At 37.0% G+C, this 25,996-nt stretch overlaps 1 protein-coding gene across 5 annotated transcripts in view; it reads left to right on the top strand.

Moving 5' to 3' along the window:
* Positions 1-25,790, top strand: part of TMED5 (transmembrane p24 trafficking protein 5) — a 32,310-nt gene extending 6,520 nt beyond the window's left edge. The window contains exons 2-5 of one of the 5 annotated variants that reach the window (XR_003122230.1): positions 14,053-14,150; positions 18,356-18,372; positions 22,706-22,708; positions 25,765-25,790. Coding sequence is in view for 2 of the 5 variants with exons in the window: in XM_025405593.1 (XP_025261378.1) it covers positions 14,053-14,150; positions 18,356-18,539; positions 19,954-20,172 (501 nt within the window). In the remaining 3 variants the exon portion in view is untranslated. Of the gene's footprint in view, positions 1-14,052; positions 14,151-15,629; positions 15,701-18,355; positions 18,582-18,758; positions 18,812-19,953; positions 25,096-25,764 lie in introns of those variants that run through there. The other 4 variants (XR_003122221.1, XM_025405635.1, XM_025405593.1 and 1 more) reach the window with 4 other exon arrangements.
* The last annotated feature ends 206 nt before the right edge of the window (positions 25,791-25,996 follow it).

The following is a 25,996-nucleotide window of genomic DNA, read 5'->3' as shown; positions in this document are numbered from 1 at the left end:
GAAAACTAAATACCACGTGTTCTCACAAGTGAGAGCTAAATGATAAGAACTTATGAACACAAAGATGGAAACATGAGACACTGGGGTTTACTTGAGGAGGGAGGGTGGAAGGACAGAGAGGCGCAGAAAAGATAGCTATTGGGTACTGGGCTTTATATCTGGGTGATGAAATACTAGGTTGGTGCAAAAATAATTGTGGTTTTTTTTTTTTTTTTTTTTTTGAGACGGAGTCTCGCTCTGTTGCCCAGGCTGGAGTGCAGTGGCCGGATCTCAGCTCACTGCAAGCTCCGCCTCCCGGGTTTACGCCATTCTCCTGCCTCAGCCTCCCGAGTAGCTGGGACTACAGGCGCCCGCCACCTCGCCCGGCTAGTTTTTTGTATTTTTAGTAGAGACGGGGTTTCACCATGTTAGCCAGGATGGTCTCGATCTCCTGACCTTGTGATCCGCCCGTCTCGGCCTCCCAAAGTGCTGGGATTACAGGCTTGAGCCACCGCGCCCGGCCATAATTGTGGTTTTTAACACGTTTACCTAGGTAACCTTCACATGTACTCCCAAGCCTAAAATAAAAGTTAAAAAAAAAAAAGAGAGAGAGAGATATGGGGGTCTCACTATGTTGCCTAGGCTGAATTTGAACTCGAGCTCAAGTGATACTCCCACTTCAGCCAGCCTCCTGAGTAGCTGGGACTACAGGCACATGCCACCACACCTGCCTCCTTTATGAATTTTTTTACTTCCAATTTTTTACTTCCAATTATAAAAGTAATATACAACCTCCTTAGAGTAAGTCAAACAATACAAAGATGTAAAAGCAGAAAAAGCCGGGTGCGGTGGCTCACACCTGTAATCCCAGCACTTTGGGAAGCAAAGGTGGGTGGATCACGAGGTCAGGAGCTGGTCTCCAACCTCCAATATGGTGAAACCCTGTCTCTAAAAAAGAAAAAAAACAAATTAGCTGGGCGCAGTGGTGTGCGCCTGTAGTCCCAGCTACTCGGGGCTGAGGCAGGAGAATCACTTGAACCCGGAAAGCAGAGGTTGCAGTAAGCCGAGATTGCGCCATTGCACTCCAGCCTGGGTGAAAGAGTGAGACTCCGTCTCAAAAAAAAAAAAAAAAAAAAAAACTAACTCTATTGAATGCCTGTTGTCATTCTCCTAGATGTGAACTCTTCCACACCTTTTCCCATACTCATAAAATCATACAGGGTTTGATGGGGTGAAACATATATGATTATTTTAATTAAAATGTCATGATCCTTAAAGTCCTTACAAAGTTTTTATCAACAGGTAAATAACCCGAATCAGAGGAAGTCTGTTGGTTCATATAACTGGAAGTCTGAATAGGACAGATTTCAGGCTTAATTTGTTTTCCTCTGGTTCTCATGGCTCTGCTCTCTAGACTTTTCTTAAAGAATTGAATTACTTTTTCTTCACTGACAGATATTTTTCCTAAATACATCAAAACTAGTATTTTATTGTCTTCTGACTTCGATTATAGCTGTTGAAGCTTCCTGTCAGTTTGTTATATATTTGTAGTTCATCTCTATTTTCTCTTGTTGCTTTTTAAATTTTCTGCTTCTGCATTTTCACTGCAGTTTAAGTGCATCATCTATGCTTCTTAATCTCTCATTTCTCTCTTTGTCTCTTCTATTTTAAGGACAATTTCTTCAGCTCTATCTTGTACTTAATTAGTTTTAAAAATTTATCAATATTATTTTTGATTGGCAAACTATAATTGTATACATTTATGGGGTATATTGTGATGTTTTGATACATATGTACAATATGTAATGATTAAATCAGGCTAATTAATATTGCCTTGCCTATAATTTTTTATGATGAGCTATTTGAAATTTAGTCTCAGTTATTTTGAAATATACATTATTATTGAATATAGTCACCTTCCTGTGCAATAGACCTCAAAACCTATTTCTTCTGTATATCTGGAACTTTGTACTCTGTGATCAACAACTCCCTCCCTATTCCCTCTCTCCCCAAGCCCCCCGCCCCCAGCTTCTGGTAACCATTGTTCTACTCTCCACTTCTAGGAATTCAACTGTATTAGATTCCACATATGAGATAATGCAGTATTTGTCTTTCTGTCACTGACTTATTTCACTTAGTATAATGTCCTCCAGTATTCCATTGTGTATCTATACCACATTTTCTTTATTCATTTGTTAATGAACACTTAGATTGTTTCTATGTCTTGACTATTGTGAATAATGCTTCAGTGAATACAGGAGTGCATATATCTCTTTTACATACTGATTTCAGTTCTTTTGGATGTATACCAGAGGTGAGATTCTAGATGATATGGTAGTTGTATTTGTGGTTTTTTGAGGAACCACCATATTGTTTTCCATAGGGCTGTACTAATTTACATTCCCACCAACAATGTACTAATTTGTTTTTTCTTTTTTGAGATGAGGTCTTGCTGTGTCACCCAGCTGGTCTTAAACTCTTGGGCTCAGGATCCTCCCATCTCAGCCTCCTGAGTAGCTGAGATTACTGGCACGTGCTCACCATGTCTGGCAATAATATACTAATTTACATTCCTTTTCTCCACATCCTTTTCAACACTGTTATCATTCATCTTTTTTACAAAACCCATTCTAACAAGTGTAAAGTAACATCTCATTGTGGTTCATTAATCTTTTTAAGTTATAATCTGTTGACTCTTTTATTGAGTTTATAATTTCAATGACTAGATGTTCTATTTCTCCCTTTTCCCCAGATTACCATAATTAATCCTGACTTTATTCCATTTCCATTTGCAGAAAGTCTGAAATATTTTCCATTAACATTTCATAGAGATATTTCTTTTGTATCTCTGCCTGGTTTTGTTCTTTTCTTATGGTTTTCTTTTGTAGTTTTTTTAAATTAATAGGCTTTCTTTAGAAGAGTTTTAGATGTATAGACTAATTGACAATTGAGCACACATATACCCCCACATTCCCATACAGTTTTCTCTGTTATTAACAACTCACATTAGTGTTGTACATTTGAGGGCCATTTTGTTAACATTAACTAAAGTTAAGTCCATAGTTGCATTAAGATTTGCTCTTTCTATTGTACAGTTCTATGCATTCTGAAAAATGCATAATGTTATGTATTCACCATTAGTATATTCTGTAGTATCATACAGAATAGTTCCATGGCACTAAAACTCCCCTGTACCCCACCTACGCAAACCCCCTTTCCCAAACACTGAACTCCTGGCAGCCATTGATCTTTTTTACTTATTTCTGTGCTCTCTGTTCTGTTCTCTATTTGTCAGTTCTTTCATCAGTACCATGCTATCTTGATTACTGTAACTGTATACTAAGACTTGAAGTTGGGTAATATCAGTCTTCTGACTTTGTTCTTTAATATTGTCTGGGCTATTCTGGATCTTTTTTCTTTCCAAATAAATTTTAGAATCAGTTTGTCAATATCCACAAAATAGCTTGCTGGGACTCTGATTGGGATTGCATTGAGTCTGTAGATCAAGTTGGGAAGAATTAGCATCTCAACAATATTGAGTCTTCCTGTCCATTGACATGGTATATCTCTTTATTTAGCTCTTCTTTGATTTCTCTTATCAGTGTTTTGTGGTTTGCCTTCTATAGATCTTGTACATATTTTGGTAGATTTGTACCTAATTCTTTTTTTCTTTTTTTTCTTTTAGTGCTAATGTAAATGGTATTGTATTTTTTATTCCCAACTCCAGTTGCTTGTTGCTGGTGTATAGGAAAGCAGCTACTATTGTATGTTAATATTGTTTACTGAGACTTGGCTATAATCACTTATTAGCTCCAGGAGGGGTTTTTTTGGCAGTTCTTTAGGATTTCTACATGGACTATCATGTCATCTGTGAACAAGGACAGTTTTATTTCTTCTTTTCCAATAGGTATGTCTTTCCCTTTCTTGTATTACATTAGCTTGAACTTCCTGTATGGTGTTGAGTAGGAGTAATGAGGGAGTAGCATCTTTGTCTTATTTCTGATTTCAGTGAGAAAGCTTCTAGTTTCTCACCATTAAGTGTGGTCTTAGCTGTAGGATTTTTGTAAATGTTCTTCCTTAAGTTGAGGAAGTTCCGCTCTATTCCTAGTTTGCTAAGATTTTTTTTAATATTAAATATCATAGATTGATATTGGATTTTATCAAATGTTTTCCATACGTATGCCATTGCTGTGATCATCTGAGTTTTCTTCCTTAGTCTGTTGATGTGATGAATTACATGAAATAATTCTTGAATGTTGAATCAGGCTTATATACTTGAACAAATCCATCTGGTCATGGTTGAAATTCTTTGTTTACACTGTTGAATTAGCTTTGCTAATATTTTGTTGAAGATTTTTGCCTGGCCATTATTATCCTTTTAATGTCCATAGATAATTAATGATGACCCAGCTTTCATTTCTGATATTAGTGTTCTGTGTCTTTTCTCTTTTTTTCTTGGTTTGCCTGACTAGAGGTTTATTAGTTTTATTGATCTTTTTAAAGAACCATCTTTTTGCTTCATTGATTTTTTTTTTTTCTGGGTTGATTTCTTGTTATCAATTTTCTTGATTTCTGCTCTAATGTTTTTCTTCTGGTTGTTTTAGGTTTATATTACTGTTCTTTCTCTAGCTTCCTAAGGTGGATGTCTAGATTATTGATTTTAGATCTTTCTTCTTTTCTAATAAGTTCATCCAATGTTACAAATTTCCCTCTAGGCATTGATTTCTCTGTATCCCACAAATTTTTGTTAGGTTGTATTTTCATTTCATTGAAGTTTAAAAAAAAATTATCTTGAGACTTCTTTGTCCCATGAGTTCTTTATAAATGTGTGATTTAATCTCCAAATAGTTGGGAATTTTACAGCTATTTTTGTGTTACTGATTTCTACCTTAATTCTACTGTGGTCTGACAGCACAAGTCAAAGTGTGTTTTATGGCCCAGAATGTGGTCTGTGTTGGTGAATGTTACATATGAGCTTGAGAAGAATGTTATTCTTCCGTCATTGGATTGATTAGTTCTCAAGATTCAATTAGACACAGTTGATTGATGGTGCTGTTCTGTTCAACTATATCCTTACTGATTTTTTGCCTCCTAGATCAATTACCGATAGAGGGATGTGGCAGTCTCCAACTATAGTAGTGATCTTCTATTTCTTCTTGTGGCTCTTTCAGTTTTAGCCTCACATATTTTGATACCTTGTTGTTATGTGTATACACATAAGGATTGTTATGTCTTCATGGAAAGTTGACCCATTCATTATAGGTAATGCCCCCCCTTTTTTTTTTTTGAGACGGAGTCTTGCTCTGTCGCACAGGCTGGAGTGCAGTGGTGCCATCTTGGCTCACTGCAACCTCCATCTCCCAGATTCAAGTGATTCTCCTGCCTCAGCCTCCCAAGTAGCTGGGACTACAGGCACGTGCTGCAACGCCCAGGTAATTTTTTTTGTATTTTTAGCAGAGACGGGGTTTCACCATGTTAGCCAGGATGGTCTTTTTTTTTTTTTTTTTTTTTTTTTTGAGGCGGAGTCTCGCTCTGTCACCCAGGCTGGAGTGCAGTGGCGCGATCTCGGCTCACTGCAAGCTCCGCCTCCCGGGTTCCCGCCATTCTCCTGCCTCAGCCTCCCGAGTAGCTGGGACTACAGGCGCCGCCACCACGCCCGGCTAATTTTTTGTATTTTTAGTAGAGACGGGGTTTCACTGTGTTAGCCAGGATGGTCTCGATCTCCTGACCTCGTGATCCGCCCGTCTCGGCCTCCCAAAGTGCTGGGATTACAGGCTTGAGCCACCGCGCCCGGCAGCCAGGATGGTCTTGATCCCCTGACCTCGTGATCTGCCCGCCTCAGCCTCCCAAAGTGCTGGGATTACAGGCGTGAGCCACCATGCCCGGCCAGTAATGCCCCCTTTATCCCTGAAGATTTTCCTTATTCTGAAGTTGTCTTTCTCTGACATTAATATAGCTACTCCAGATTTCTTTTGATTAGTGTTAACATGGTATATCTTTCTCCATCCATTTACTTTAAATCTATCTGTGTCTTTATATTTCAAGTTGGTTTCTTATGGACAGGCTATGGTTAATCTTGTATTTTCATCCACTCTGGCAGTTCTTTTAATTGGCATATTTAGACCATTCACAATATACTTATTGATATTGTTGGGTTAATATTGCCATGTTTATAACTCCTTTCTATTCATTGTACTTGTTCTTTTTTTTTACATCTTCCCTCCCTTTTCTGCCTTCTTGGTTTTTACTGAACATTTTATATAATTCTACTTTCTCTCTTCTCAACATATCAATTATATTTCTTTTTTAAAATGTTTGTGGTTGAAATGAAATTTATCCCTGGGATGCAAGGATGGTTCAGCATTCTCAAATCAGTAGAATGATATGATACATCATATCAACAGAATGAAGGACAAAAACCATATTATTTCAATTGATGCTGAAAAAATATTTGATAAAATTCAACATCTCTTCATAATAAAAACCCTCAAAAAACTGGGTATAGAAGAAACATACCTCGACATAACAAAACCCTTAGACAACAGACCTACAGCTAGTATCTTCTGAATGGGGAAAAGCCTTTCCTCTGAGATCTGGAACACAACAAAGATGCCCATTTTTACCACTGTTATTGAACATAGTACTGGAAGTCCTAGCTAGAGCAATCAGATAAGAGAAACAAATAAAGGGCATCCAATTTGGAAAACAAGTCAAATTATCCTTCTTTGTAAATGATACATCTTATATTTGGAAAAATCTAAAGACTCCTTAAAAAAGCTATTAGAACTGATAAATATAGTGAAGTTGCAAGATATAAAATCAACATACAAAAGTCAATAGCATTTCTATATGCCAACAGCAATCTGAAAAGGACATTTAAAAAGTAATCCCATTTACAGTAGCCACAAGTAAAATTAAATACCTAAGAATTAACTGAAAAAATGAAAGATCTCTACAATGAAAACTATAAAACATTGATGAAAGAAATTGAAAAGGACACCAAAAATGGAAAGATATTCCATGTTTATGTATTGGAAAAATCAATATTGTTAAAATGTCCATACTACCCAAAGCAATCTGCAGATTCTATGCAAGAATACCTTTGGCATTCTTCCCAGAAATAGAAAAAACAATTTAAAAATGTATATGGAACCACAAAAGACCCAGAATAACCCCAAAATATCCTAAGCAAAACAAAACAAAACTGGAGGAATCACATGACCTAACTTCAAATTATACTACAAAGATATAGTAACCAAAATGGCATGGTGCTTGCATAAAAACAGACACACAGACCAATGTAACAGAATAGAGAACCTAGAAACAAACCTATACACTTACAGTGAACTCATTTTTGACAGAGGTGCCAAGAACATACACTGAGGAAAAGACAGTCTCTTCAATAAATGGTCCTGGGAAAACTGGATATCCATATGCAGGAGAATCAAACTAGCCCTCTATCTCTCACCATATACAAAAATCAAATTAAAATGGATTAAAGACTTAAATCTAAGACCTCAAACTATGAAACTACTACCAGAAAACATCAGAACTCTCCAGGACATTGGTCTGGGCAAAGATTTCTTGAGTAATACCTCACAAGCACAGGCAATAGAAGCAAAAATGGACCAATGAGATCACATCAAGCTAAAAAGCTTCTGCTCAGCAAAGGAAACAGTTAACAATGGGAAGAGCCAACCCAAGAATGGGAGAAAATATTTCCAAACTACCCATCTGACACGGGATAAATAACGAGAATATATAAGGAGCTTAAATAACTATACAGGAAAAAATAATCTAATTTTAAAATGGGCAAAAGATTTGAATAGACATTTCTCAAAAGAAGACATACAAATAGCAAACAGGCATACGAAAAGGTGCTCAACATCATTGATCATCAGAGAAATACAAATCAAAGCGATAATGAGATCATCTCACCCCAGTTAAAAGGGGTTATATCCAAAAGACAGGTAATAACAAATGCAAGAATGTGGAGAAGAGGGAACCCTTATACACTATTGGTGGGAATGTAGATTAGTATAACCACTATGGAGCACAGTTTGGAGGTTCCTCAAAAAACTAAAAATACAGCTACCATATAGGCCAGCAATCCCAATGCTGGGCGTATACCCAAAAGAAAGAAAATCAGTATATCAAAGAGATACCTGCACTTCCATGTTTGTTGAAGCACTGTTCACAATAGCCAAAATGTGGAAGCAACCTAAAGTGTCCATCAACAGATGAATGGATAAAGAAAATGGGGTGCTTGTACACAATGGAGTACTATTCAGCCTTAAAGAAGAATGAGATCTTGTCATTTGCTGCAACATGGATGGAACTGGAGGTCATTATGCTAAGTGAAATAAGCCAGGCACAGAAAGACAAATATCACATGTTCTCACTTATTTGTGGGAGCTAAAAATGAAAGCAATTGAACTTACGGAGATAGAGAGTAGAAGGATGGTTACCAAAGGCTGGGAAGAGTAGTGGGAGGCTGGGGGGTGGAGGGGGAGGTGGAGATGGTTATTGGGTACAAAAAGAACAAAAATGAGTAAGACCTACTATTTGATAGCACAACAGGTGACTATAGTCAATAATAACTTGTTCTTTTTAAAATATTTTTGCTTTATAAGGCACTTTTGTTGTAGCATAAATGTACATTTTAAAATAACTAAGAGTATAATTGGATTATTTGTAACACAAAGGATAAATGCTTGAGGGGATGGATACCCAATTTTACATGATATGGTTAATATGCATTGCTTGCCTATATCAAAACATCTCATGTACCCCATAAATATGTACACCTACTATTTACCCACACAAATTAAAATTTTAAAAAAATTTGCCCTAGATTTACAATATACATTTACAACTAATGTAAGTCCACTTTCATGGATAGTACAGGTACATTATAACTGAGTTTTCCCAGTTCCTCTCTGCCATCCTTTATAGTTGTCATTCATTTCACTTATCCACATGTTGTAATCACTGAATACATTGTTGCTATTATTACTTTGAACAATAATCTATTTATTAGATTAAGAAAGATGAAAGATTTTATTTTTTCTTCATTTATTCCTTTCCTGATGCTCTCCTTTCTTATGTAGAACCATTAGTTATCTATTGATAAAAAACTAATCAACCACAAAATTTACTGGCTTAAAACATTTACTAGCTTTAGTTTCTGCCGGTCAGGAAAATCTGGTCACTGCTTAACTGGGTCTTCTACTCTGGATCTCTCACAGGACTGCGGTCATCTTAGGCTCAGTTGGGAAGGATCCAAACTCACTCATGGTTGTTGACAGGATTCAATTCCTTACTAGTTGTTGGACTTAGGCTTCAGTTCCCTACAAGCTGTTGGCCAGAGGCCTTCCTTGTTTCTTGCTACATGAGCCTCTCTGTAAAGCGTCTTACAACATGGAGGTTTTGCTTCATCAGAGCGAGTAAGAGGGCAAGAGAAAGTGCCAGCAAGAGAGAACAAGCTAGCAAGACGGAAGTTATAATCTTTAGCAACCTGATTATGAAAGGGACATCCCATCACTTTTGCCATGTTGTATTTATTACACAAGTGTATGAATACCAGAAAGGCAGGGATCATTGAGAGCCATGTCAGAAGCTACCCATCAAACCCATGCCTAATGGGGCTATATCCTGTGTGAATCGTGTGTGTCCTAGGTTGAGGATATGACCCTCCAGAAAGGTTTTGCATTTCCTCCTCCCAGGCATTCCACGATAGAGGACTACATTTTATATTGTTCTCTGATTGAGTCTGTGAACACGTGGGTAGTGAAACTGAACTACAAAATTGCTTGATGTGTAAGCTTATAGATGAATTATCTGGTGAGCTTATATTATTTTTTCACATATGACTTGAGGCCAAGACAGACAAGCTTTCTTGTGATCTCTGTGTACTGGTGGACTTTTTAAAAATTTTAACCCTTTTACTGATGGTATGACCCCTCAAAGATCCTAGCTTTATGCATAGTTCTTAGTTCCTGCTCCTTACATAATTCAGCCCCAAAGCTTCATGACCTGTCCTCATGGGGATATTAAATCTCAAGCTTCCAGGTAACTGACAAGTTAACCCCCTTCACAGACTACCACTTACCACTCTAGTTTTCATGTCTTTTTTTTTTCTTTGCTCTCACCATGTAGTTGCAAAGATTGTTTTCAAAATATAATCCAGTATTTCCAGGGGGTTTTATACTGGGATGGCTTTTTGGTTATCTGTATATTGCCAAATTGGATGTCCTTCTATTTAATGTTTAAGCATCCATTTGTCAGCATCAAAATTAATGTGTATGCTTTCTTTTAACCGAACTTTTAACAGTTTTACTATTATCCCCATCATGTTCCATTGAAATAAACTGGAATTTTTGTTTCAGATTATGGCTTTTTTTTTTTTTTGAGATGGAGTCTCGCTCTGCAGCACAGGCTAGAGTGCAGTGGCGTGATCTTGGCTCACTGCAACCTCCACCTTCTGGGCTCAAGCAATTCTCCTGCCTCAGCCTCCCAGGTACCTGAGATTACAGGCACAGATCACCATGTCCAGCTAATTTTTTTATTTTTTTTTAGTAGAGACAGGGTTTCACCATGTTGCCCAGGCTGGTCTTGAACCACTGACCTCAAGTGATCCGCCCACCTCAGCCTCCCAAAGTGCTAGGACTACAGGAGTAAGCCACCGTGCCTGGCCCAGATTGTGGCATTTTTAATATTTATTTTGTATTTTAAAAGTATATTTTATGGCCAGGCACAGTGGCTCACACCTGTAATCCCAGCACTTTGGGAGGCTGAGGTGGGTGGATCACTTGACGTCAGGAGTTCTGAGACCAGCCTGGCCAACATGGTGAAACCCCGTCTCTACAAAATACAAAAATAGCCGGGTATGGTGGCGCATGCCTGTAATCCCAGCTACTCAGGAAGCTGAGGCAGGAGAATCATTTGAACACGAGAGCCAGAGGTTACAACGAGCTGAGATAGCACCACTGTACTCCAGCCTGGGCATCGAGACTCTGTCTCAAAAAAAAAAAAAGTATATTTTATGATTTTTTAATTAAGCTTCCATAGTCTTAAAAATCATTTTTAACAATTTCATTAAGCCTGACAGCTACTACCAATAACTGCTTTTTAACTGTTTTACTAAAATATTTTCTTAGCTTTGTTACATTGCTTGTTTTCTGATTTAATAGATTTTGTTTGTTTGTTTGTTTTTGGAGGGTATCCTTGAGTAATTCTTTGAGAATGTTTTGAGTCCTTGGATATCTGAAAATAGCTTTATTTATTTATTTTAAAATTTTTAGAGATGGGGTTTCACTGTATTGCTCAGGCTGGAGTGCAGTGACTATTCACAGGCACTTTCATAGTACACACTACAGACTTTTAACTCCTAGCCTCAAGTGATCCTCCCACCTCAGTCTCCCAAGTAAGTAGCTGAGATTACCAGTGCATGCTACCACACCTGGCAAATAGCTTTATTTTTGCTTTGACTTCAGTAAATATCTTTTTACTTGGGAACATTGACTACATGGCTCCATTATTTTTTTCCATCTAATGTTATATATAAGAATTCTGATGCTAATCCGAATTAGATGCAGTTCTCTACTACTTCTGCTACTTCTGATAGAAGGTTGTACTTTTTAAATCCTTTGGAAAACTCAGTATCTTATAGTCTTTTTTCATTTATCCTGCTTCACATCTATTAGATCTGTCTAAAGATTTTTATGGATTTTCATCTTTTGAAACAGGAATTTTTCTTCTTTGTGGGTTTTTTTTTTTGTTTGACGTGGAATCTCACTTATTCTTTTGCCCAGGCTAAAGTTCAGTGGCATGATCTCTGCTCACTGCAACCTCCGCCTCCTGGGTTCAAGCAGTTCTCTTGCCTCAGCTTCCCAAGTTGCTGGGGTTACAGGCATGTGCCACCATGCCTGGCTCATTTTTTTATTTTTAGTAGAGATGGGGTTTTGCCATGTTGGCCGGGCTGATCTCAAACTCCTGACCTCAAATGATCCACCCACCTCGGCCTTCCAGTGCTGGGATTAGACATGAGCCACCACACCCAGCCTATAGATTTTAATTGTTACATGTCTTCTTCATTTCACTGGGATTTAAAGAAGAAAATTATGTATATTTAGCCAGCCATTTGAAACCAGTTCTGTTGAACAGTAAGAGCACAGGAGTAGGTAATCTTTTATATCGTCACATTAAAGCCACCAAGAAAAATAAAATGAAATGTTAAGAAAGAGTAGCCATTGAGTTAGGTATTTTTTTGTTTTTCTTTTTTTTTCTTAAGAGGCTGTACTGTACAGTGTTCCAAATAGATTCTTTTTAAAATTTTAACAAACACTATAAATAAAGAGAAAACGTAGGGAAGGAGGAAGACGGGAAGACAAGTTTGCAGACAGATCTACAGGGAAAACACTGAGACACTTTAATTTGTGTAGGATGATAAAAAGATGTATTTATTAAATATTTGCATCTGTGACACAAAAGCAAAATATGGATAATAACATTGTTAGGACTGGTACCCTTGGAGTTATAAAAATGGTGAACAGAATTTTCATCCATTTTATCATCTATGTTGGATGTGCCACATATGTGTCCATAAAAGTACCTACAAGTTTATGCCAAGTGAATCCTACAAAAAGATGCTTAGATCCCAGAGAATGTCTCGTAAGTGCCAAAGAGGATAGGTGTGCAATCTGTAGTAATACAAGAGACAGTGTGAGAGAACTGGACAGGAGGATACAGAGAACACTTCAAAGGACTTGACCTATTTATACAGGAGGTTGCAATTTTTTGAATTGCAAAATGAGACCTTGGCAACGACCTTGAGCAGTAGTATATAACTGCCACATGCTTAGTGTTCCAATAATGGAACACAAGGCATAAATGTGTTAAATTGGCTCTTAAAGAATGAGTACAATTGGATGAGTATTCAGGAGAATGGAACAGAAATAGAGGCAACACAGCATACTTATTAAAAATTATTCTAGAGGCAGATTGCTGAGTTCGAATTTTGACCATGTCACTTATTTGCTGTATCACTTTATTTTTTACTTATTTTTTTTAATGTGGCCTAGATGAATTAATGCTGTGTCACTTTGGAAAAATGACTTCTCTGTGCCTCAGGAACAAAATGAGAATAGAACCTACCTTTTAGAGTTGTTATAAGGAATAAATTAATCCACATAAAGCATTTAAGACAATTTATGGCATCAACTATAATTGTTAGTTGCCATGATTATCATCATCATCTTCATAGAAGGACATTTTGGAATTATAAATGGACAGATTGTATTCACTGACTAGTACATGAACCAACCTGCTTCGAATACACAATTCATACTGAGTCCACACCGTGGTGGTCTTGAATTCCAGGCTAAGAAATAGTTAATTATTCTTTTATTGAAGAGGAAACAAAGTTATATACAATGTCCTAAATTGCCTAAGTCTTTTTTTTTTGGAGCAGGGGGGGACCGAGTCTCACTGTCGCCCAGACTGCAGTGCAGTGGCACGATCTTGGCTCACTGCAACCTCCACCTCCTGGGTTCAAGCGATTCTCCCACCTCAGCCTCCTGAGTAGCTGGAATTTTTATATTTTTAGTAGAGACAGGGTTTCACCATGTTGGTCAGGCTGGTCTCGAACTCCTGACCTCATGATCCGCCCACCTCAGCCTCCCAAAGTGCTGAGATTACAGGTGTTAGCCACTGTGCCCTGCCAATTGCCTAAGTTTTAACTAAAAGGCCCAGGGCATTTGAACTTCCTTTTGTGTTTCTGTCCATTCTACAGGGATTCTGAATGAAACCACTATTTCAGGAAGATTTATTTCAGTAATATCCGTAAGGCCTAAATTTAGGTGATGGTGAGAGAAACGGGTAAGGAAAGGACAAGTTCCAAAAATGAATGGAATTGAACTAGATGATCCTTCGGTTCTTTTCTAGCCCAGACATCACTGATGACTTTCTTACCTCTCTAGGTTAGAAAATCTTTACATAATATGATGTACTGTATATAGTTTTTTATTTCCAGAATTTGTAATATATGTTTTTCTCATGTATGTTTTTCTACAGGTTTTAGATGGAGCAGGATTAGATATTGATTTCCATCTTGCCTCTCCAGAAGGCAAAACCTTAGTTTTTGAACAAAGAAAATCAGATGGAGTTCACACGTAAGTAATCTCTTTTAGTTCAGTTTCATTGCTGAATAATACCAGTGGGCTATCTGCAGGGCATGGAAAGTTAGCATATTTGATACTGCATATCAATATTAGATAATTCCATATGATTCCAAATGATTCCAAAACATTTTCCATTAACCTTTCTATTTTTGTTTAAGCGTTTTCTTTTGATCCAGGCTAAATTTTTTCTGTGCTTTGGTTAGTAAATTAGTATTCCCCTGGTATTGCATTCAATCTATTGTGGCATTTTAAACCTGCCTTCTGGCCAGCACAAGCTTTCTGTTTTAACTTAAAGCTACTGTTCCAGGTGTATGTCTTAAAGTTTCTTGAGCTGCTGGCTATATACCATTTCTGTTCATAGTTTCTTTCTTAAAACAACAGTACAGTATATTTTTGTGTGTATGTAAATTTTTTTTTTGACTCAGACCTCATTCATTTTAGATAATCAGAAGGCCTGAGGCCAGGCGCTGTGGCTCACACCTGTAATCCCAGCACTTTGGGAGGCCGAGGCAGACGGATCACAAGGTCAGGAGATCGAGACCATCCTGGCTATGATGAAACCCCATCTCTACTAAAAATACAAAAAACTTAGCCAGACATGGTGGCGGGCACCTGTAGTCCCAGCTATTTGGGAGACTGAGGCAGGAGAATGGCGTGAACCCAGGAGGCGGAGCTTGTAGTGAGCCCAGATCGTGCCACTGCACTCCAGCCTGGGCAACAAAGTGAGACTATGTCTCAAAAAAGAAAAAAAAAGCCTGAAAGCAAAAGAAAATACTTGTTTTAACTCTTTGAGTTCAGAATTAAGCAAAAGACCATATATTCTTCTGACACCTCACTTCCCTCTTTTCATATCTCACTGGTATTTTTCCCAGTTCCATTCTATTATCTTACTATAACATTTTCTTAAGTCAATATTGTTAATGTGTTAAACTGTGAATCTGTAGGAAGAACAAATATGGAGTATCTAGTATTTGCTCTAAACAAGGGTTGGCATGTTATATGCTTCTAAATTAATCTTTCCAACCCACTGTGAGATAGAGTCTTTGACTCAAGATTCCCATTTTATAGACAAGGAGGCCCAGAGAAGTCAAATAAGTCTGCAGGGATACACATGCAGGGTGGAGACAAGATGGACCAAAACTCTTGCTTTCTACCATATGCTTAGAACATCCCTGGCACATAACACTATTTTAAGAACTAGCTATTAAAATGATTGGTCTTTGTTAACCAAAGTGCCTGATACATAATTGATACTCAGTAAACACTGAATACATGTATGAATGGATGAGAGGAAAAAAGTCTCAGTAATTTTTTAAGATACTCATTTAAAATACATTTTTAAATGGCATTTTACCTATGCAGAGCTCAGAAAAATATTTGCATAAGCTATTACTAAATACGATAGAAATAGTAATTGTAAAAGTCAGTTTATATTGATATGCTTGGAATTAACTGTTTTCTCTTTGATAGATATATAAGAACTAAAAATGGGCCCAGCACAGTGGCTCATGCCTATAATCCCAGCACTTAGTGAGGCCCAGGTGGGTGGATCACGAGGTCAAGAGATTGAGACCATCCTGGCCAATATGGTGAAACCCCGTCTCTACTAAAAACACAAAAATTAGCTGGTCATGGTGGCGCACACCTGTAGTCCCAGCTACTTGGGAGGCTGAGGTAGAATTGCTTGAACCCCGGAAGCGGAGGTTGCAGTGAGTCGAGATCACACCACTGTACTGCAGCCTGGTGACAGAGACTCCATCTCAAAAAAAAAAAACCAAAAAACTAAAAATATAGTTCAAGTTTCAGAATTTTTAAAATGTTCAAAATTTTTATCAATCTTTATTTCTCCCCAATTATTTGCTCCCTTTTTGAGATAATAAAATTCACTGTTAGAAAAATAAGTATCTTACTGCTTCCTTGTGTTGAATTACCTCTCATTAAATAATTGGGAGAAAAAATTGAGTTTATAATAGTTCACATTTATTGCATTCTTTTGATGTGCCAGGCCAGTGTTCTCAGCACTTTTCATGTACTAATTTTTTTTATTCTTAACCACAATCCTGAGGTAAATACTATTTTACCGATGGGGAAACTGAGGCATAGAACAATTAAGTTGCTGAAGGTTACACAGCTAGTAAACAGCAAAGCCAGGATCTATATTCAGGCAGTCCAACTCACTCTTAATCATTACACCAGATTTACAAATCTATTTTTTTTTTTTAGATGGAGCCTTGCTCTGTCACCCAGGCTGGAGTGCAGTGGCGCGATCTCGGCTCACTGCAAGCTCTGCCTCCTGGGTTCACGCCATTCTCCTGCCTCTGCCTCCCAAGTAGCTGGGACTATAGATACCCGCCACCATGCCCGGCTAATTTTTTGTATTTTTAGTAGAGACAGGGTTTCACTGTGTTAGCCCAGTTGGTCTTGATCTCCTGACCACGTGGTCCACCTGCCTCAGCATCCCAAAGTGCTAGGATTACAGGTGTGAGCCACTGCACCCAGCCTACAAATCTGTTTTTCAAACATTAAACAAAGCTTTTATCTGTTAGCTATATTAATTTTGTAAGAGCAGCAAAAATCTCAGTATGTCACTGGTTTTTCTTAAGTAGTCTTTTTTTCTTTTAAATGTAATTTCTTTTTTTAAAGACAAGGTCTCACTCTGTTGCCCAGGCCAGAGTGTAATGGTGTGACCATAGCTTACTGCAGCCTAAACTATTGGGCTCAACCAAGCCTCCTGAGTAGCTAGGACTACAGGTGTGAACCTGGCTAATTTTTAAATTTTTTGTAAAGACAAGGTCTCACTTTTGCCCAGGCTAATCTCGAACCCCTGGCCTACAGTAATCCTCCTGCCTCAGACTCCCAAAGTGTGTGATTATAGGTATGAGCCACTGTACCTGGCCCTACTTTTAACTTTTGCTAATATGGGAAACTAATTGTAAGTAGGGTACTGGTCATTCAGATATTATTGATTTTTTTTTTTTTCAGCACTAGGCATAACTAATGATGGGCTGAATTACCCTTATAGAATTAATAAAATATAAACTAGTTTTATTTAATTCTCAAAGCATTTAGGATTAAACATAAACATCTACAAGGGAACCAGTGATAGTCAATAAGCAAAATCAGTAAGAGGCCTGGAAGAAAACATGTAGGATAATCCATCACTGCTTTTGAAAACAAAACTCAGTTTAGATTAATCTCAATTGAAGGGTAGGTTGGCAGTCATATCTGCATATGAATTGAACTCATGATAAAATACTTTTAATAGTGTATAAATATTAAAGTTTATTATGAGTTATGTATACAGGTTTTTAATTCTATCCTTTTCCAAAAATAAGGTCACTAACCATAATTTACTGAGTAAATGCCAAGCATGTCTAAGTTGTACTCGAACGTATATATTTTCAGGTTGCTTCATTCCCAAGAAATTATAAATTATCTTTCAATACTAAGGAAATTCATGAGTAAGCTGTCCAATTATTATAAACTATGTTATTTCTTTGTTTTTGTTTTGTTGAATTTTTTGTTTGTTTATTTTTTTGAGACAGAGTCTCCCTCTGTTGCCCAGGCTGGAGTGCAGTGGCGCAATCTCAGCTCACTGCAACCTCTACCCCTCCAGGTTTAAGCAATTCTGTGCCTCAGCCTCCGGAGTAGCTGGGATTACAGGCGCATGCCACCACACCCGGCTAATTTTTTTGTATTTTTATTAGAGACGGGGTTTCACCATCTTGGCCAGGCTGGTCTTGAACTCCTGACCTCGTGATCCACCCACTTCGGCCTCCCAAAGTGCTGGGATTACAGGCATGAGCCACCGCACCTCTTGAGACAGGACCTTGCTCTGTTTCCCAGGCTGGAGTGCAGTGGCATGATCATGCCTCACTGCATCCTCAACCTTCTGGGCTCAAGCAATCCTCCCGCCTCAGCATCCCGAGTAGCTAGTTCTACAGATGCCAGCCACAATGCCCTAATGTTTGTATTTTTTTTTGTAGAGACAGGATTTTGCCATGTTATCCAGGCTGGTCTCAAACTCCTGAGCGAAAGTGATCTACCAGCCTTGCCCTACCAAAATGCTGGGATTACAGGCGTGAGGAACCACACTCAGCCTGTTAGTTCTTTCTTTTACCTTCTTTTACCTTTAGTTGCTTTTCATCACAAACAGAAGTACAAGTAACTAAAAACATGTACTTTTTTTAATACAGTGTAGAGACTGAAGTTGGTGATTACATGTTCTGCTTTGACAATACATTCAGCACCATTTCTGAGAAGGTGATTTTCTTTGAATTAATCCTGGATAATATGGGAGAACAGGCACAAGAACAAGAAGATTGGAAGAAATATATTACTGGCACAGATATGTTGGATATGAAACTGGAAGACATCCTGGTCAGTATGGTCTTCTAATAAAATAAAAAGTATTAACATCCAGAGCCCTTAGTATGGTAATGGTTACTGAACTAAGCATTTTATCTGCATTATCCAGGAAAATCTGTTTCTAATATTTATTTTTGCCATAAATACTTTGACCTCCATTTCAAGTATCAGCTTAATTTTACTTTATATTCATATAGCCCTTTTATAGTTTTCAAATAACTTATCTTCTAGGACCCTATTATAAAAATAGCTTTTTTCAGATGTGCAACTAAGACTGCATCTTGGTAAGTTTGTTTTATAAATGTGCAGTTAGAATTTTTTAAATTATAAATAGATTATGCTTCTGATTATACAGAAGGCACATGAAAAATAAAATGTTTTCTAATTTCACAACTATTTTGTGGTATTAAAACATTGGGTGTTTTACTGAATACTAAATTGGTCAGATTAACATACAAAGAAGGAAATATAAACACATGCATCATGTAATAGGTAAATACCTAAAGTTGTATCTGTTGGGTTTTCAAAAAGGAAATCATTTGCCAGGCATGGTAGCAGGTACCTGTAATCCCAGCTACTCAGAAGGTTAGGGGGAGGATCATTTGAGCCCAGTTTGAGGCTGCAGTGAACCATGGTCACAGGTATAAATAGATACTACACTCCAGCCTGGGCTATTATATAGCAAGCCCCATCTCTAAAAACTTAATCATTTGGCCAGGTGCAGTCTCAGGTTGCAGTGAGCTGAGATTGTGCTTGGGTGAACTCCATCCCCCCGACAAAAAAAAAACAAAACCTTAAGTCATTTCCTTTGGTTGTGTGAGGGCTAAGAAACAGATAATGTATGTAAAACTCCTGATGCTATGCCACTCAGAACAGTTTCATGTTACCTATTTTCAATTCACAGTAGCTTTGTTCCCTTGTTAAGTAACTACTTATAAACAGTATAAATATGTCAGGAGAATTATTACATAACCTTACAGAGAATCTCTAATATAATATAAATAGTACCTGCCCCTCAATTGTGCAGCCATCTATCTTAAAATTGTGTTTGGATAAAAAACATAAAGCATATTTTGAAAAAAAATATTTTTGAGACAGGGTCTCACTCACTCTGTTGCCCAGGCTGGAGTGCAGTGGCACCATTATGGCTCATTGCAATCTCAATCTCCTGGACTCAAGTGATCCCCCACCTCAGCCTCCCAAGTAGCTGGGACCACAGGTGGTGCTACCATGCCTGTCTTTTTGTAGAGGCAGAGTCTCTCCGTGTTGTCCAGCCTAGTCTTGAACTCCTGGGCTAAAGAGGTCCTCCTGCCCTAGTCTCCCAAAGTTCCAGGATTACAAGGCATGAGTCACTGCACCCAGCCTCATTTTTTAATTAAAATTTCTGAGCATTCTTTAATAAAAAAATTATTTTATTTATCTCCAGGAATCCATCAACAGCATCAAGTCCAGACTAAGCAAAAGTGGGCACATACAAACCCTGCTTAGAGCATTTGAAGCTCGTGATCGAAACATACAAGAAAGCAACTTTGATAGAGTCAATTTCTGGTCTATGGTTAATTTAGTGGTCATGGTGGTGGTGTCAGCCATTCAAGTTTATATGCTGAAGAGTCTATTTGAAGATAAGAGGAAAAGTAGAACTTAAAACTCCAAACTAGAGTACTTAACATTGAAAAATGAGGCATAAGAATGCAATAAACTGTTACAGTCAAGACCATTAATGGTCTTCTCCAAAATATTTTGAGATATAAGTGTGAAACAGGTATAATTTTAATGTGAAAATTAAGCCTTCACTTTCTGTGCAAGTAATCCTGCTGATCCAGTTGTACTTAAGTGTGTAACAGGAATATTTTGCAGAATATAGGTTTAACTGAAGCCATATTAATAACTGCATTTTCCTAACTTTGAAAAATTTTGCAAATGTCTTAGGTGACTTAAATAAATGAGTATTGGGCCTAATTGCAACACCTGTCTGTTTTTAACAGGTTCTCTTACCCAGAACTTTTTTTGTAAATGTGGCAGTTACAAATTAACTGTGGAAGTTTTCAGTTTTAAGTTATAAATCACCTGAGAATTACCTAATTATGGATTGAATAAATCTTTAGACTACAAAAGCCCAACTTTTCTCTATTTACATATGCATCTCTCCTACAATGTAAATAGAATGATAGCTTTGAAATACAATTAGGCTTTTGAGATTTCTATAACCAAATATATTTCAGTGTAACATATTAGCAGAAAGTATTAGTCTTTGTACTTAGCTTACATTCCCAAAAGCTGACATTTTCACGATTCTTAAAAACACAAAGTTATATTTATTAAAATTAGGACATGTTTTCTCTTTGAAATGAAGAATATAGTTTAAAAGCTTCCTCCTCCATAGGGACACATTCTCTCTAACCCTTAACTAAAGTGCAGGATTTAAAAATTAAATGTGAGGTAAAGTAAGTTTATTTTTAATATCTGTCAACAGTTAATATCTGTCAACAATTAATAATCATGTTATGTTAATTTTAACATTGCTGACTTGGGTAATTCATTATTACCAGCAGTTGTGAAGGAAATATTGCTAAAATGATCTGGGCCTACCATAAATAAATAGCTCCTTTTCTGAGTTCTAAGAATTATCAGAGACAAGAAAGAATTTAGAAAAACTTGAGGATACCGAATCCAAAATAAAATTCACTTAAGTAGAACTATAAATAAATATCTAGAATCTGATTGGCTCATCATGACATCCTACTCATAAATCAAAGGAGATTAATTTCCAGTTAACTGGAAGAAATTATTTGGCTGTAGGTTTTTATTTTCAACAAGAATTCTGGTTTGAATTATTGTTTGTAAGCAGGTACATTTTATAAAATGTAAGCCCTACTGTAAGATTTAGCACTGGGTGTACATATTTATTAAAAATTTTTATTGTAACTTTTATAAAATGGCCTTTCTGAACACTTTATTTATTGACGTTGAAGTAAGGATTGGAAACATAGACTCCCAAGTTTTAAACACCTAAATGTGAATAATCCATATATACAATAAAGTCTCTGCCATCTAGTTTTTTGAAGTCTATGGGGATCTTACTCAAGTACTAGTAATTTAACTTCATCATGAATGAACTATAATTTGTAAGTTATGCCCACTTATAACATTGTTTATGACTACATTGTGAGTTAGAAACAATCAAACAAAATTTGGGGTATAGAACCCCTCAACAGGTTAGTAATGCTGGAATTGTTGATAAGCAATAATGATAACCAGAGACAGTGATTTCATTTGCACTCAGAGTAGTATAAAAGGAGATACATTTCCCTCCTTAGGCCCCTGGGAGAAGAGCAGCTTAGATTTCCCTACATGCAAGCTTTTTAAAAATGAGGTAAATGCCATATATGATCAATTACCTTAATTGGCCAAGAAAATGCTTCAAGTGTCTAGGGGTATCCTCTGCAACACCTGCAGAACAAAGGTCAATAAGATCCTTGCCTATGAATAGCCCTGCCTTTTGCCCTTTCTGTTAAATTTGTAATGAGAAGCAAATTTACAGTACCATAACTAATAAAGCAGGGTACATATATAAACTACTGCATCTTTTCTATAAAACTGTGATTAAGAATTCTACCTCTCCTGTATGGCTGTTACTGTACTGTACTCTCTGACTCCTTACCTAACAATGAATTTGTTACATAATCTTCTACATATATGATTTGTGCCACTGATCTCAAACCTATGATTCAGTAACTTCTTACTATATAAAAATGATAATGGCTTTATTTGGAAAAGAATTTAGGAATATTTAGGACAATTACTTTTACAGACAAAGTAAAAAGACTGAGATATTTAAGAGGCATAACCAAAAAAGCAAAATTTGTAAACAGAGTAAAAATCTTTAATATTTCTAAAGACATACTGTTTATCTGCTTCATATGCTTTTTTTAATTTCACTATTCCATTTCTAAATTAAAGTTATGCTAAATTGAGTAAGCTGTTTATCACTTAACCGCTCATTTTGTCTTTTTCAATATACAAATTTTTAAAATACTACAATATTTAACTAAGGCCCAACCGATTTCCATAGTGTAAGCAGTTACCATGTTCACCTCACACTAAGGCCTAGAGTTTGCTCTGATATGCATTTGGATGATTAATGTGCTGTTCTTTCATGTGAATGTCAAGACATGGAGGGTGTTTGTAATTTTATGGTAAAATTAATCCTTCTTAAACATAATGGTGTCTTAAAATTGACAAAAAGTGAGCACTTAAAATTGTATGTCTCCTCAAATGAAAATTCTGTATCTGAAATTTTAAAAGAAATTGATTCAGCATGTAAGGATTTTTCATCTGAAGTATAATAATGCACAATCAGTGTTGCTCAAACTGCTTTATACTTGTAAACAGCCATCTTAAATAAGCAATGTATTGTGAGTACTAATCTGTATATAATAAAAATTATCAAAGAAAATGACCAGTCATTTGTAAATGCTGTCTACTCCTGAAAGCCTTCCTTCATCTCAATCTTAGTTAATAATGTGCTCTCTCCTCCTGTTTTGAAACCTCATAGCTCTCTACACCTCTTATTGTACATCACTCTACTTTGCATTGGAGTTCTGTTTCTATATGTACTTATTCACCTGCCTAAACATGCATTGTTCCTAAAAGGTACAATTTTTGCTCCAACTATATGAAAGGAAAGATAATCAGTTTTTAAAGTTTGGACCCAGGGAACTTACCCTGCTAAATAAGCACCCAGGGAACTTACCCTGCTCCTCTACCTCACCCCAGAAATTGATTATTTAGGTCTGGAATATGGCTCAGGATTCTTAATTTTTAACCAACACAATATAGAATCCTGTCAGTTATCCTTGGGTCATCTGCTTAGTGATCTTGTAAAATCAAAACTCCTTTGAGGCTATTTCATTTTCAGAAATATTTTAAGTAACATCTTAAAACTTGTTAAAATAGCATATAGGAAAGTACAATGCTTGGTGTAGCTAGGTTATTATTTGGTCATTTCCCTCAAACCATCCAGACAAGCCACTCTTCTACCACAAGCTGGTAGAAATCCTTAGGCACCTTTCTGCTTCTGCACTGCTATCACTTTCAGGTGTCTAAGGCTTCTGGAAGGCTGCTGTCATAACCTGGAGCCATACACCTAATGTATGTCTGGGGAAAGGACACCGATTAAAGAATCTGGAGCTAGGATGATGTTACATAAGAGAGGGCACATGGAGATGGACTCTGGATCCCTGCATCTGAAAGAAAAAGGCAAGAAAATGCAGTGCAGGGAAAATCCTGGAGGTCTTCACTGACCATGAATTAAAATCCTAATTGACAGTTTTACAAAAACCCTCCTGTTTTAGTACTTGTTTTTGTTTCTGTTTTAACAAGCTTAGATTTATTATTGTGCCTTTTATAGAATATGAGGAAGAAATAGGAAAGCAGTAAAATGAACAATGAGAATCTGTTATCCAAACTGATATAAACTCCCTCAGAAAGAAAGATACTACTCCCCAATCCTGGAAGTGTTAAGTGGCAATAATGATCACATGTTGTAAAGGAGATTGTTAACTACGGCTAGTATCAAATGGGAGGCTGGAGTAAATCTAACCTTTCTTCCCTTGAGTTCAATTCTAAAAGGACAAGTAATACCATTGCAGAAAGAAAAGACAGTTCCAAATGATAAATTTTAGAGTTGTTTTGCTAGGATGCAAGAGAAATTGGATAAGTGGACCACTCATACGTTGCTGGTGAGATATGAAATAGTAGAGCCACTGTGGAAAATATTCTTGGCAGTTTCTTATAAAACTAAACATGCATTTAACATATAACCTGGCATTTGTACTACTTGACAGTTATTCCTGAGAAGTTAAAACTTAACATTCACAAATGTTACATAGTACCTTCATTTACAATAGCCAAAACCCAGAAACAACCTGGATGTCCTTCAAAAAGAGAATGAATGGTTTAGTATGTCCACACCATAGAATACTAAAGAGTAATATGAAGGAACAAACTACTGATACATGTAACAAATTGGATGGACCTCAAGGGAATTATGCTTGGGTGGTTTGGGGGGACAATCCTAGTTTTACACACTGTATGATTCTGTTTTTGTAACATTCTTAAATAATAAAGCAATAGAGATGGGAAACAAGATTCTTGGTTCAGGTCTTGGGACTGAAGGGAAGGAGAATGTGGCTATAAAGGGAGCCTTTTGGTGGAAAAGTTCTGTAGTTTGATTGTGGTGATTACATAAAGATACATGTGAAATGTTAGAAGTATTTATAGCTGAAACAGATATTAGTATGTTGGTATATACATATTTCTGAATGACTAATTACTTTCGCCATGTTGCCCAGGCTGGTCTCGAACTCCTAAGCTCAAGTGATGTACCCGCCTCAGCTTCCCAAAGTGCTGGGATTACAGGCGTGAGGCACCATGTCCAGCCTGTTTTTTCCTATGCATACATAATTATGATCAAGTTTAATTTGTAATTAGGCACATTAAGAGATTAACAATAGCTAACAAAACGGAACAATTGCAATAATATATTGTAATAAGTTATGCAAATGTGGTTTCTCTCTCAAAATATCTTGTACTCACCCTTGTGAGGTTGTGGGATGTCATATAATGCCTAAACGAAGAGATGAAATGCGGTGACTGATGTAGGTGTAAGTGATGTAGTTAGGCTACATTATCATCAAAATAGCTTTGGGTGATCCTGGATCACTAAGCCAAGGTAATGTTGATGGTTGGGGATCCTCAATAGGTGAAGGATTTCTCTTTTGGGGGTCTTTTTGCTGAAAAATTTTGGAAGAACACTGTAACCAGAAGTTGTTGACACTTTTCAGCTCATCGAAGTGTTGCTGCAGAGATTATAATCCTTTGGTGATCATATTGGTGACTTTAATGCTGTGTCCCATCTGAGGATCATATTCTATAATTCTGTTCTTTAATGTCTGTGCAATTCAAAATACTTTGGCAAGTTTAATTAATGTCTCTGTTGGCGATTCTGCTTCAGTTTATCTCCTCTCTCTCTGTAGATGACTCAACAAGTTCTTCCAATTCCTAATTTGTTAACACTTCTTGATGGCCTTTGATATGCTCCTCTTCATCAAGCATGTCAGCAAATCCTTCTTCACAAGTTTTGTGAAGGATTGTCTTGCTACATGATTTAAAATTGCCATGGGTCCCTAGGAAGCCTTTAAGTCATTTATGGTATCATTCCACATTCTTCCAGCAGGAATTTACCTGTTTCTGGTTTTAATTCATCCACTGCAGCTTTGATGAATATTATGGCATGAGCAATAGTGAATGATTGCCAGCACTGCATTATATACATATTAGGGTCTGCAGCAATTGCTGATCAAATGTGTTCAAATATCAGGCAGTTGTATGTGGCCTTGACAAACCAAATGATGCCCTGGTCAGGGACTGAGGCAGTAAGGTTTTATCTGGAGGTAAAAATGCCACCT

The sequence above is a fragment of the Theropithecus gelada genome, chromosome 1 (genome assembly GCF_003255815.1).
Source record: "Theropithecus gelada isolate Dixy chromosome 1, Tgel_1.0, whole genome shotgun sequence".
Taxonomy (NCBI): Eukaryota; Metazoa; Chordata; class Mammalia; order Primates; family Cercopithecidae; genus Theropithecus; species Theropithecus gelada.
Note: the sequence above shows the minus strand (reverse complement) of the source record. Positions and strands in the feature narration are given on the sequence as shown.